The 13,636-nt window shown below is 43.6% G+C and overlaps 1 protein-coding gene across 2 annotated transcripts in view; it reads right to left on the bottom strand.

Annotated features, from left to right (window-relative positions):
* RUFY3 (RUN and FYVE domain containing 3) overlaps positions 1–10,538 on the bottom strand; it is a gene marked incomplete at its 3' end in the record, with an annotated part of 34,798 nt that extends 24,260 nt beyond the window's left edge. For both annotated transcript variants that reach the window (XM_081999044.1, XM_081999043.1), the window contains exon 1: positions 9,558–10,538. In XM_081999044.1, coding sequence (XP_081855170.1) covers positions 9,558–9,735 — 178 coding nt within the window. In that variant the 5' untranslated portion in view covers positions 9,736–10,538. The remainder of the gene's footprint in view (positions 1–9,557) is intronic.
* Positions 10,539–13,636: the final 3,098 nt, after the last annotated feature.

Below are 13,636 nucleotides of genomic sequence, written 5' to 3' on the forward strand. Positions count from 1 at the left end.
GTGATTAATGACTAGTGAATGATTACATACAGTAAGAAAACAAACAAAGACTTTCCCTCCAACCTTCATCTTCCGGAATTTGCTCATATCTTAATTTTTGGTTTAGTATTTCTCACAGACATATGCAATACTTAACAATTACACTGAAATTTGAAACAACTCCTGCAGGAATAAGGGATATTGCCAGCGGATACGGTTTCCTACGCAAACAAAACCTTTTAAAAATAAACCCGGGGAGAATGTGCCAGCATAAAAATAATTTCATGCTGCTATTAAACAGAAAGAGTGCTTTTTTTTTTTTCTTTCTTTCTTTTTCAAGATTGATGTTATTAGCTTAACATAGGGTTGGGAGTAGAAACCTTTACGAATATTCCCACCTACCACCGTACCTCTCCAATTGCCATCCAGTTGTGCGCTGCAGTACAACGCTCCTACACTTCCTGGCAGCCCCCGACACCGTTGTAAAAACGTTCAAGTCCAAAGGCAACGCTGCTAAGCAGCGAGTTGCCACGCTACCATACAACGCTGATAAAACGTGCTACATGCGAAAGCCGAGTACATGAAGCAGAAGTCAAGATCGCGTCTTCTTACGCTGAAGGCAGGACGGAGATAAAAACAGCGTCCAATTCATTTTACTGGGCTCTTGAACAGTTGCCTCATGAGCAGAAACCAGAAAAGGTTCCCAAATATACAGCAGAAGTATCCCCGTGTTATTTTAAATAAACCTAAACGAGCAAGGAACATGTGCCCTTTGACAATCGCCAAGACCATCCCATAGCTGCACAAACCCCTGTATACTCCCCTCAAACTGCCGCCACAGAATGCGGTCATTAAGAAATCATGTGCAATGAACATTATCACCTCAAAACCAGCATCTTAGCCTATACTGGGGTACCATCTACAAGCACACTCCCAGGATTTGCAGTAAGCCTAGCAGCAGAACTGCAAGTTCCCCCACGCACACGGGTTCCTAGGCCCTCAGTTTTCTGTCTACACCCTCTTTACTTCTATTAGTAAGTATCTTGCGAGTGCAACTAGGAGGATGGAATGCTCCGAACTTTTTCTACCGCTACGGCATTTTCTCATGTGTAAAGAAAGATGCTCAGAACAATACAATGAATCCACACATCCTTTGTAGTTTGTAAGCACGATACGAGAATCAAGTTCCTCCAAAGACAGGCTAAATAAGTCAGGATCATCTTTTTTTTTTTAAGTACAGAAATTCTGAACAAATGCACAAGCAGAAGCTGAGAAGTCAGTAAAATAACAAAAAAAACCCACCCCAGCACCAATTGTGGGAAGTGAAAACCAAGCTTGATACAGAAACTACCCAGCAACGGTGCAATGTCAGTCATGCAGCTTTGGCTGCTATGAAGGGCTTCACCCAAATCTGTTACGTTTACATACAGACACTTACAGAAAATATTAACTCTCTTGAAGGGCTATAAACAAACAAAACTGCAACTAGACCAGGGTGCCCATGTTCTGTTCACTGGTAAGGAAAGGAGTTATTTTTCAAGCTTGCCCACCACAGCAGTCGAGATGAATACCAGGAAAGACAACTAGACTGCGCTCAGTCAGTGCACTAGTGTGAAATCCCCTCCGCTCCTGCCTGGTGATTTCCCATGACTGAAAAAGTTCTGAGGAAAGAAGAAAAAACAACCGACACAGTTAAAATAAGACCTACAGAAGTGCTGACAAGTTAGTTAGGACTGAACAACCACCGCAGGAATTGGGGTGATGATGAAGTGAACCCAATCAAACCAAACCGAACCGCCAACAAAAATGCCAAGCAACAAGGACGGCTTTCTCCCACTCCCCCATTTTTACTCAGCATCTTTCTTTTACCTAAGCCCTGATATTCAAAGCACTGGAAGAATTCTTTCTTTGCCCTCCAGAAAGGAAAGCCAAGCCCACTCCTCCAGGCCTCCCGACCATGCCGGAGTCGGAGTGCCAAGAGTTGCAGCAGCACTTCTCATTCACTCAAAGGCACTTTCCCGTATAATTCTAAGTGAGATTCTACAGCGACCATCAGTATAACCATAACCGACAGCTTCCCTGTCAGTTATGCCTCACAACACGCTACATAGGAAAAAGCACTGTCCGTATTCTAGAGAGGGACGCTAACGGAAGAAATGTTGACACACATGCTCTTCAGAAGGTTAATTACAGGATTATTTGTCCAATTTTAACTTTCAGTCCGCTGCTCTCACCACTTGCTCTTCTTTTTGAGCCAAAGCATCCCACAACACAACGGAAAGTTGGAAGAGCTTACTGAAAAATACTGAATATGCATGATTCATCTCATTCATGTCATTTTTTTTCTTTGAGGCTAGCACATTCTCCTTCATTCTATGGACAAACACTATTTTTATCATGGAACTGAAACCTATAATCACATTATTATATTTATTTAAATTGCATTATCTCATATTTGTTGCCTTAGGAACGATATGTAATTAAAGTGTTCAAGAAAGAAAATTAAGTAGATGCTGTTAATATTATCACAGGTATGTGATGATTTTTTTCAGGCTACATTTGCAAATCAGGTGCATCATGAAGCGTCGACAAAGAAAAGGGATCAGCGAAGAGAGTTTCAGCATCGTGTTCAAACACCTCGCAAACGAAAAATCGAGGAAGCAACCAGACAGCACGCAGTCTAGAACGCCAGGAACAATCTAGTCAGAACTTATAAAGTAACTTAAGAAAAAACATTTTTTAAAACCCACTACATAAAAATCCTGTCTCTAAAAATATATCTATGTAGAGAGAGCCTTGCATAAAGAAGAAAAAATAAGTCCATCCATTCCACCCTACAGCTTCGGTCTGGGAAAGCTGTTTTGAAACCGGGAAGCGTGAAGAATGGATACTAACAACACTTAACATACGCGTTCTCCCGTGAAAGCATACTGCTGCACCAACACACGCCCGCCAACAGCGCGTCCCAGCTGTACTTCCAGAGGAGGAGAACAAACAGGAGAACACGGAGTGCTGCCCCGGGAGCCTCCGCTCTCCTCTTTGCTGACACTGCTGACCTTGGCGCCGTCGGCTCCCTGCAGATAATAGTTCATTTTATCTGACCTCTCTGAGCACACCAAGCACATTGACTCAATCCTGGCATTGTTCTCCCACAGTCTGTTCTCTCGGTTAACGCATCCTTATCCAGCATCCAACTGCCCAGAACTGCTTTACCTCACGTTACAGCACCAACACCTTGTGCTTTCATTATAAATTGTGATAATTGACTGCCAATACTTTCAGTGTAAAAGTGTTACCAGATAATCTTTTTTTTTTTTTTTAAGGACATTGTCATCACTCTTGTTTTAACACATGCTGCTCCTCATCTGGCAGCACCAGGTCACAGACTGACATGATCATTTTTCCTATGCCATGGACATTTGGACCTAAGTTAAGGCTTGCACTGCGCCAGAAGAAACAGCAGTCGCAGTCCGCAACAGTCTGGGTGGATTGCTGAAGGAAAAAAAAAAGGCACAGAGGACTCGGGAGTTCCAAGCCCACTCTCTCCCTTACACGTACGGGACAAGCAGATAGCAAAGGTACCTTCGCTACGTTAACGGCGTATTCCCACCCTGGGTTTTATTCCTGCTTCCAGACGGTTACCATCAGGCATTTCTGTATGTTGCAGCTGTGTGGAGTTACACAGACTTTCTTCACAACCAGCCTCTTCCCAGAGAGAAATACATGAGTAACTGCTATGGGAAATTTCTCATTCTATTTTGGCACTTGATAATTTGCACAACGAAAAGAAAAAACCAAACCCTGCCTTTTTTCCTGCCCCTCATCTTTCACTTCCCATCTTGGTTGACACCTAAGAGGTTTCTCTGCAACACTTTTGGTTCATTTTCTCTGAGGGAAATAAACCTGCCCCACATTTCCCACATCTGACTTCATTTAGACTGAACAAGCTTAGAAGAGCAAAGAAAAGAACTCTCACTTGTAATTTCTTAATGACAGCCCTGGAAACACAAAAGTCTAAAATTTAAAATATAAACCAAAATTAGAGTAACGCTGATTTAGGCTGAGACCTACCTTTACAGGGCACTCACTCCCTCTCCTTCTCTGAACTGCTCCCAGGCAACTGGAGGGCTGGCACATGGTACCAACTGTCCTGAGGAGCTTGTTAAAACTGCATCTTACCCCTCCTCGGTCCAGGGCCAAGTGGCCATCTCCTCTCCCTCATTTCCCTTTCTTCCCGGCATGCGATGGGATTGGGTTTAAGTACAGTAAGCAGGACATCTCCTCCGTCCCTGGGGAGATGACCTTCTTGATCATGTTATGGGCTGTCTAGATTACGTGACCTAGCTGCTATTCCAAAGGTTTATGACCGCTAACACACTCTAATTCCGTTATCTTGCATATTATTGACTTCACACGTGTTTTGTTAAACGTGGTCTCCAGCTCCTTCCAAACTTTTCATCTGTTCAGGAGAGGTACTTTTCTAACAAGAGAGGCACAAACCATGGAGCAATGCCACCTCTCCCAGCAGTTTGCTTTTCCTATTCCATGCTACTGGAGAAAACCTAAACCAAATTAACAGCTCTCAGGGTTTCTTCCTAGGCATGCTTCGTTCCCTGCAGACCAGCGTGGCTTTATACCAGGACCGCAGTCGCCCCAGTACGGTGGACGAGCCCTCGTGCCACACGGTTCCCTCACTACTGAACGGCTCTGTGGCTGCCCCACCAAAAATGAGGTGATTCTTACTCCCACATCCCCAGGCAAGCGTAAGTGCCAAGGCGGCTGCCAACTTGCAAAACAAAACTAATAACTAACAAAGTCATGCTGCTTCCTTCAATCATTTCGAAGTGTGCCAAGAAACACGGAAAAACGGAGAGGAAAACTAGAATCTGAAGGCTTATGCAATAAACAGTGCGATAGACTAATAGGCAAGAGGTATTTGAGCTTTGAGAAGAGCGCTTGCTTTTTTTGAAGAGCTGTACAACTTCTACGCAGGGCACTTTATACAAGGAAGCGTCTGAAAGTAACACTTTTAAATTACTGGTCAGAAAAGAACAACAAAAAAATCTGACCTTAGCTACCAAAAATTATCCTATGGAAAAGATAATTTCACCTTTGCATGTTATAAATATACCACTCCAACTCCCCATTTTGGTGCAAATAGAACAGGTTTTGAAAAAAAAAAGGGGGTGGGTGGGGAGATACCGCAATTCTTGACAGTTGCGAGTAAATTCAGACCATACAGTTATCGCGTGTACTTATCCTCTTCTCGATTACCAGCTGATCCCATGAGGATTAGAATTCCCAACGCTCTAACGTGAAGTTCCTCATGATTATTCAGAGTAGAAATCTAGCATCCAATAAAACCGTGCAAGGCCACTTTGCATTTCGTAACTTCTCCCAAAAGTTGAGATCAGCATTCTGTCCCATGTACACAAGCACTCTTGCACGTGCAACGGAAATACAACCAAGACGTTCTTCACACCTCAGTCCCTAAAAATGCCTCAATGATCATTATACAAGTTGCAAACAAACGAGAGCCTAATAGCCACTAGTGTCACATTTGAGTAAAGTCCTGATAACCTAATTAAGAAGCATTGTTTGTTTAAAAAAAATTTCTTTTTCAAAGCCAAGCAGATTTACAGTATATAGCAACATCACTTTCCTTTCATACACACAGAATTGTTCCAAAAGGCTGAAAAAGAAAATTAAGCACTTTTATCATTAAATTGAGCATCCACGGTACATGCTATGCTGAATACACATAGTTGCAAGAAACTCAGTAACTCTCCTGATGCATTTACGGCCCTGCTACAAGCTACTCTTAAATTTAATAAAATTTAAGTTTTGCTCAGAGTTACGCTCAAACTCAACTCTGTGGCAGAAACAGAATTACTCCAAATTTACACCGTTTCGGCTCAGATGGGAAGCCGCTTCCCAAAGTATATTGCCTTTGGCTTACGAAGTAGCAGAATTGGGCTTGGTTTTACTGGAAAACATCACCTATTGTTTTTACGCATCCATGACTAGGACTGTGATTACCACCGTGCCCTTACATTAGTAGCTCCCTCCCTGTCCCTCCAGCTCCTATCACAGAACTGGCCTTAAGTGGGATTATTCCCGAGACAGCTACAGCAAGCAGACTCTTGAGGAAAGGGCAGACAGCAGCTCTGGCCTCAAAAGTAATAAGCACCAGCTGCAGTTGCTGCCTCTCTGCTCTGGGAGACCTTGGAGCACAACCAGAAAGCAGCGATCTGCCTCTAGCTCCCCCTCACACCCCAATTCTACGATGCGGCACCATTAAAACACTTCTTCTGATGCCCCTCTCTCACCAGAATTAAAACACAGTGTTCCAGTGAGGGATAGCAAACCAGAGCAGCTAAGACTCCTCTTTAAACTGTAGTTCCTAAGTCATCTGCTTTATAAAAGTTAACAAAAAAGAGAAATAATAGAACCGCTCTTGACAAACTGTTGGAAAGAGAAAAAAACCCATACTGCAGCTTCTCATTTAGCAGTAATTCAATTTTGTCAGATATTTTACTTCTTTTGCCCTACCTTTGGTATAGCTGGAAGAAAAAAAAAAAAAAGCTTCTTTAAAAACAGCAAAGCAGAAACTCACGCCATAGCTAGTCGTATGAAGAAAAGCTTGAAGGTGTAAGACAAGTGAGCTGAAAAAGCCGGGAACCCAGGAAGGACCGCTGGGCTCCCACCAAATTTAACAACTGAGTCATCCTAGAGTGCTACGTGAGAGCAGCCCAGCACAGATGTATGGCAGTCGGAAATCTCGAGACTGAAAATCTTATTTTCCCATTGCATTTTAAACTGTCTCATCCTGCATGCTGTTCTGTTCTCGACACTTTGTCTTCCCTTCTTATTGCCTCACTGCCCAGAACCCCTCTCTTCCTCTTCTCACAATGACACCGTGGGCTGGCTGGCAGTTCTGGGATGCGAGGATGGGCGCAGACAGCTACGATGCAAGGCGACGAGCACAGTTCCTGTTCATCCTCTGCACGACAGGTACGCAGTGAAGAGGAGGAAGAAGGCAGGATGGTTGCTTGTGGACTGCGGGCATAGCAGATCACAGAGTGAAGAGAAGCCAGAGTCAGGAAAACCTCTTGGAAAGCAGCAAGAGCTGAGGGACAGCAACGGGAGGCTTCAAATCCTTATTTCAACAAGCTGTTGGATTTGCTACTGCAATATATTATTTTTTACATGTCTTGATTTGTAAGGAAAAAAATGCAACCTTTTGTTCTGTGGCAGAACCCTAGAGCTTTTTTTTTCCCCCCTCCTTCCTCTTCATAATCCCTACCTTTCTACATCTGTTTTATGGAGATATTACAAGACACGCCAGCCTCAGCTCCTAGGTCTCCTGCTTTGCCTGTCCGACAAGCGCTCGGAGCCTGCAAGCCCCGCCATCCTGTCCCCTCAGCCCCTGCGTGCAGTGAGGACGCAGCAGCAGTGCTGATGCAGTAGCACCACTTCGAACACTGGGGATAAAGCTGTGTCAGCTTTTCTATTATCAACACTTTTTACTGACCTTATATCTCTGTTTAAAATATGACTTGGGTCCAAAAAACACCCCCCAAAACAACCGGTCTTTCTGCCTCTCAAAAAGCAACGTGAATTTATGAATGTTTAAATATCTCCTTAAAAGTCGTTATGATACAGCTCTCTCTTTTTACTTAATTTTTGACATAAAAATTCAGTAATATGGCAATGCAATGAACAAATACTATTTTCTAACCCTTTCTGGTACTTGCAAGAGAGTGACTGTAATGACAGCTTTGAAAACAATTATTTTTCTAGTTTTAGGGAAGGGTTAGTCTAGTATCAGTGTTTGAATTGTTTACATAGGCAGGCAAGACTGCAATCTGTACAATGTTAAGGACACACATTCAGCATATTTCAGCAAGGCAACCCAGAAGAACTCTATTACAGACACTGGATTCATCCAAGCCTACCTTCCCCAGGAGTTTGCTCAGGGCAAGAAGGGCAAACAGAAAATAGACACACACATACAAAAATGAGGCTCTAAGAAACTGACTCACAGTGTGACTGAAAGGTTTTCCAGGCTCTACTGCGAGAAGAGCAATAAGTTGCTTAGAAGGTCATTCACTGACTACAAAAGGACCAGTCAAAAGAGTAGTAACTATTTGTGAGAGAAAGATAAAATATATATTAAAAAAAAAAAAAAAATCAATCCACCTACACTAGAATGTACTGTTAAAAAAAACAAAACACTCAAGTCCAAAAAACTTACGAGTAAGATCAAGAAAGGTCTGAATAAGCCTGCACCACATGTAAGAACATGGGAATTAAAAGTCAGCTAAATTACTACACCCTTGGCTCACTCTGTACTCACTGCTCCAGTTCTGCTTTCCTGAGCCTATAGCAGCTCTCTGAAACCCCAGGACATGCTTCAGAGGGAGTTAGTCTCTGCTTCCGAAACCTCTGTCTAGTATCCCACTGTGTGACTAAGTATTTGGCAAGCAAATCCAAACCCAAGGGCTGCTACCTCTGAAAGCAGCTGTCAAATGGAAATTGAATTATCACCTGGGAATTAATTTTAAAGCTCAAATCCTCACCACAATTTAAGCTGCCTCATCCAGCAAGACAACAATACGGTAAGACGTTACTGACTTGACAAGCCAGCATCAAACGGGTCAAGCGAGACTGCTTAGTGGAGTCACACTTCAATAGTTGCTGGAAAAGGGTCAGCTGTGAAAAGCTGGCGGCCCCTCGCTGTAAGAGCGAAAGATGCTCGGTATCCAGCACGGGGCATTCAGAACCTGGCAACGTTGGTGACCACGGGAGCGCTGGCCGCCGTGCAAAATTCCTGCAGAAATACGTCACGTCTCCTTCTTTCCCACTTTTTTTTATTGGCAGAGCAATGCGTGGATGTCCTCCTGTGTTTTTAGTACTGGCAAAGCATTCAATCCTCATTTGACGTGACCTGGTATTAAACTGCTTTCACCGTCAGGCGAGGTGACAAATCCCTTTTCAAGAAGAACGCATGATGTGGTACATCTGCACTTCTCAGGCTTCCAAGCCATTCTAAACAACAGCAAGCTCCACAGAGCTGGAAGACTTGCGATGGTGTTATCACCTGACAATAGGCATAACTGCGTAATCACTTGGGGCTTTCCAAAAACTACCCGCTGGCCGTATGCACACACACATCTGTGTTTTGCCAGTATGCTCCATTTGTAAAAGCTGACAGCTGCCTAACAGGGCTATAAGCCCTGTTTTAAGAGTAAAATCATGACTAGTTGTATCACTGGGCGCATGTCGTGGTTATCTTCCTTCCCGAGACATACAAACCTGATCTTTGCAGACAGATCTTTAAAAAATAATAACAATTAAGCACAAATCTGTCTCTCAAAGGGGTGGATTACAGAAGATGCAACAAATTCTAAGAGCAATCTGAAGCACCAATTTGGCTTGCTAATACACCGAGTGGCGCCCAGGTTCTTCAGGCAGGACTAGCCCATCTCGTCCCGGAGACACCCCCTCCCAACTCGTGCAGCGGTCGCAACAATGCGACGGCTGCAGGAATCCCGGGGCAGGGAACCGGACCGTACCTTCGTGGGTAGGCTCTGGGTCGGGTGTCAGCGAGATGTCGTCCAGCTCGCGCAAGCAGAGCCATTCTCCATCCATCGACACTCGGAATTTGCAAAGATAGATGGTCTCCATGGCAGCCTGAGTGATCTTGTCTGTGGTGGGGGTTGGCATGTCGCTTTGAGGCGTCAGAGCAGACATGATGACTCAGCTGGTACGACAACAACGGTGGGGGGGAAAAAAAAATAAGAACTGAAAAGAAAAAGCTTTCTGAAGAAGAAAATAAGAAATACCTTGCTGTTAAAGGACAGATGCTCAGGGTCGTACAGACTGCTCTGGCCTTTTCATATATAAAGCAAGGCAAAAACGCTGCTCCTTCAGGCTCGTCTCTTCTTCCCTCCTTTCCACCGACGGCCGTCGTCTTCAGCTACGCTAGAGGCTATTGATCCTAAGCGACCACAGAAAGCCTGGCTTCTGCATCAAAGACAGGAGGTAAAAAAAAAAAAGGTATAAAAAAATATAAAAAGAAAAAAAAAAGCAGAAGGAGGAAAAAGAATGGCTTCCTGTGATGATTATCCAAGCAAAAACAAAGGAAGACCGCAGAGACAGATAGCCAGGTTTGCTGAAATCAAACTGCTGGTCCCTTTCTTCCCAGATAAGCCAGGACAGCGAGTGCTGATAGGATTGGTTGTGCGCAGTAAGCAGGGTGTTGACCAAAATGGCTGACTAATGAACTGAGCTGAAAATTCAGGCTCATGTGATCAGCTGCTCCGAGCGTAGGGCAAGCAATTCCCAGGATGCTTCATAGGCGCTGCTGATGCAGGGGACGGCAATTAGGCTCTCATCATCCACAGCACCTGCTCATCAGGCCGTGCTCGTCCATTTGTGAGCAAGCACAACGCACCACGCAGATTTCTCAGCGGTCGCCCCCATACTACAAAGGGGCCCAGACTAGCAGCGCGAGGAATACAAAGACATATCTGTATTCCTTTCACGTGCCTAGATATCACTACATGAATTAAATAATTTGTTTTCACAGGAGGCGCGCAAGCTGCAGTTTACGTTTTATTCGCCTTCTCACAGGGTACCTTTGAGCTAAGATTTCCGACGTAGAAAAAAACACTAGGATGGATTTATCCTCTCAGGGAAAAAAACGCTGGGATGGATTTATCCTCTCAGGGAAACAATGAAGCGGGGGGGAAATATCTGGCTTTAAGCACTTCAGTGAGCGAGAATTAAGCTCTTGTCAGAGGGCATGTGCACATGGAAGAACAATGAGGGTTAACACCAAAAATATATCTAGCTGTTCGACCGAATCTTACACTTTAAAAACCCCATGTGAAAATTAGTACTGCTCAGGTGAGGCTGATGAAGAAGTATTACCTCTCCGCAGGCAGCAAAACAGGCTTTCAAGCTCTCAAGAACAAGGTGACGGCACTGCATTGCCCTGTCCCTTCCCGGCCGGTTGAATCTGCTCCGTGTCCCCAACCCACGCAGCCCCACCTCTAGGGGACAAGAGGTCCCAGGTCATCAGACACCCTTCTTATTCCCGAGGTCACTATTAAACCAGGGCAGAGGACACGGTATCACCACCCACTTCAACTACGGTATCAGGCAACAATAAATTAGCTTATCTTATTTCATTCCTGTGTGGCTCCGGTGTGTTTGTGGAGAGCAGATGCGTAGCATCCATCTGAAATGGACGCCTAGTCCCCACCCCATGTAAATTCAGAAAAGGCTGACAGTTCACCAGAACAGTATCTCGACAGGAATGTGTGAATGACTTATTCTCCATACTTTTTCTTCCCGCCAGAAACACTCACAAGGACGTGCGTCTATTTTGTAGGGACGCAAAATACAACTGATCACTTGATTTCAGCGTGCCAATGCATGTAACTGTCTGAAAAAAAAGCACCCATTATGTAAAAACCTCATGTAACTGGAAAAAAGGGTTAAGAGGTGTTATTTCTAACAGGCAGGAGGAAGCAGTTGCTTTCAGCGAAAACTTCCTCCTTGGTGGATAACATTTTGAGTCAGCAACTCTTTCCCCCCATTAGACTAAACCAAACAAAGAGCCATGCAGCGCAGTATTGCAGTGATGCAAAGGAGAATTATTTCACAAACAACAACATTAGGTATCATTCCTTCTGTCTAAGAAAGAATAGGGTTTATCAACCCTGCTGACAGCATTTTAAGCCCTTTGATATTTACACATCCTTTCATCTAGACAACCTCTAGTTTTAGCATTCAGGTTGCTCTGCTCTTAAAACCAGCTCAAGTCGCCATATACAAAGAGCGACAGGAGAAGAGCTGCTCGCTTCCCTCTTGCTAACCTTTTGGAAGGTTCTAAACAACCAACGAATAAGCAAAATAAACCCTTTAGAACCAATGAAGTACCAGAAGCCATTGTGCAAGCTATTATCCAATCTATCTAATTGTCAGACAGTTGAATTTTTTTGTTTTGAAACAATTAGAAATACAAGCAGCATTAGGTGTAAACCTGCAGCTCCCATTTCACAACACGCATCTTCAGCTGAATTCAGCACTGGCAAGCGACCCACATACCAGGATCACACTGGGGGTCTGTTGAAAAATTAAGTAACTGTTCAGCTACAACTGCTTTTCTTTTATTTCTTCATGTGAAGAAGCAGCAAATGACATAAAAGCAGCCAGTCTGCCCCTTCCAGCTCGGTTGTATTTTACGGCTCCTTCATGCAATGTTTCTGCTGCAAATACTCCATAGGGATATTTAAATTACTTGAAAAATGTTTTTCAGCTTTGAATAATTTTAGTTTATTAGTATGTTTTGCCCAAAACAAAGCTTTAGACCCAATGTAACAGCTAACCAGCTCTGAACAATTGCCACCTTAAAAGAAAACGAGCTACTTCACCTCTGCAAAACCGTACCTTTTACTCCTCTAAGAAACAAAATTGATACAAAGCACGCATATGCTTGGAAACTCATTAGTGAGTTGTATTTGATTTTTTTTCTTTTTTTTTTCCAACAAGAATGACAAGTTCAGAACTTACTTTCCAAGTTGATTTGTTTTCTCTTGCAGAGTTTGGATATGGGTATTTGAAGACCTAAGAACTCTTCAACTGTCCAGAGGAGGCTGTAATCTCCAGGTTCCAGTACGTGGCTGAATTTACCCCTGCAGTACCAAAATAAGAGAACCCGCCTTCCCAATACAGCTTTCAGGGCAAGCTAAGGCAAGTAGCAAAACCGTAAGAAAAGCAGGTAATGTCCGTCTGTCAGCTACAGCGCCATAGGGAAACAAAAACTGTACTCAGAAAACAATAAAACAAACCAAAAAGAACCCACACAGAAACCATCCTATGACTTACTGACCTGCGAGCCTTTTATCACCAGCTGGAAAACTCAAGACAAACCTTCCCCTAACCCCCATCCTACGTGACAAAATTATAAAGCAACAACACATATTATAAAGAAACAAAAGAAAGGTATCAAACACTTATTTTTTCATAAAGCCTTTGATAAAACTACCATACAACTCAAGGCCAACTGATGAAGCTCCATCAGGGTTCAATGAGTGTTCAAAGGACAAAAGAAAACCAAGTGCAGGTATAAATAAAGAGGACATTATTAACAAAGAACCACTTTCTCCACCTCAAACGAGTCAGCCTCGACTGGTCTTACAAAACTCTCCCATTAGCCACACTTCGGCAAAAGGGGATAGAGGCTTTGGCTACATTACAAAACAATGCAGTTTTCTGCAACAGAGTTTTCAAGATAAAAGAAGTATAAATCGACTGTGTTGGAGATTTAAGACAAACCACCTGGAAGCAAAGCACTCCATCAGCTACTAGCATTTCAAAGCTCAGTTGTACTGGAAAGTACATACACGAGTACCTTTTTAGTTTCAAAAGCCAAATAACATAGAATAATCTAGGAAATGAAACGCAAACAAATTCCCAAACAACCTTCTGGACTCCAGGTGGCACCTTTGGGTGGAGTTTTGCTTCCACTGACAGCAAAGCACAGCCTGGGAGCAAGCTGAATTTCAGTCATGAGGAGAAAACTTTCCCTGGTAACTGTGCAGAGATTGCAAAGCAGCCCTACAGCAAAACGGCAGAGCTGGCA

The sequence above is a fragment of the Phaethon aethereus genome, assembly GCF_964289735.1.
Source record: "Phaethon aethereus genome assembly, chromosome: 4".
NCBI classification, from domain to species: domain Eukaryota; kingdom Metazoa; phylum Chordata; class Aves; order Phaethontiformes; family Phaethontidae; genus Phaethon; species Phaethon aethereus.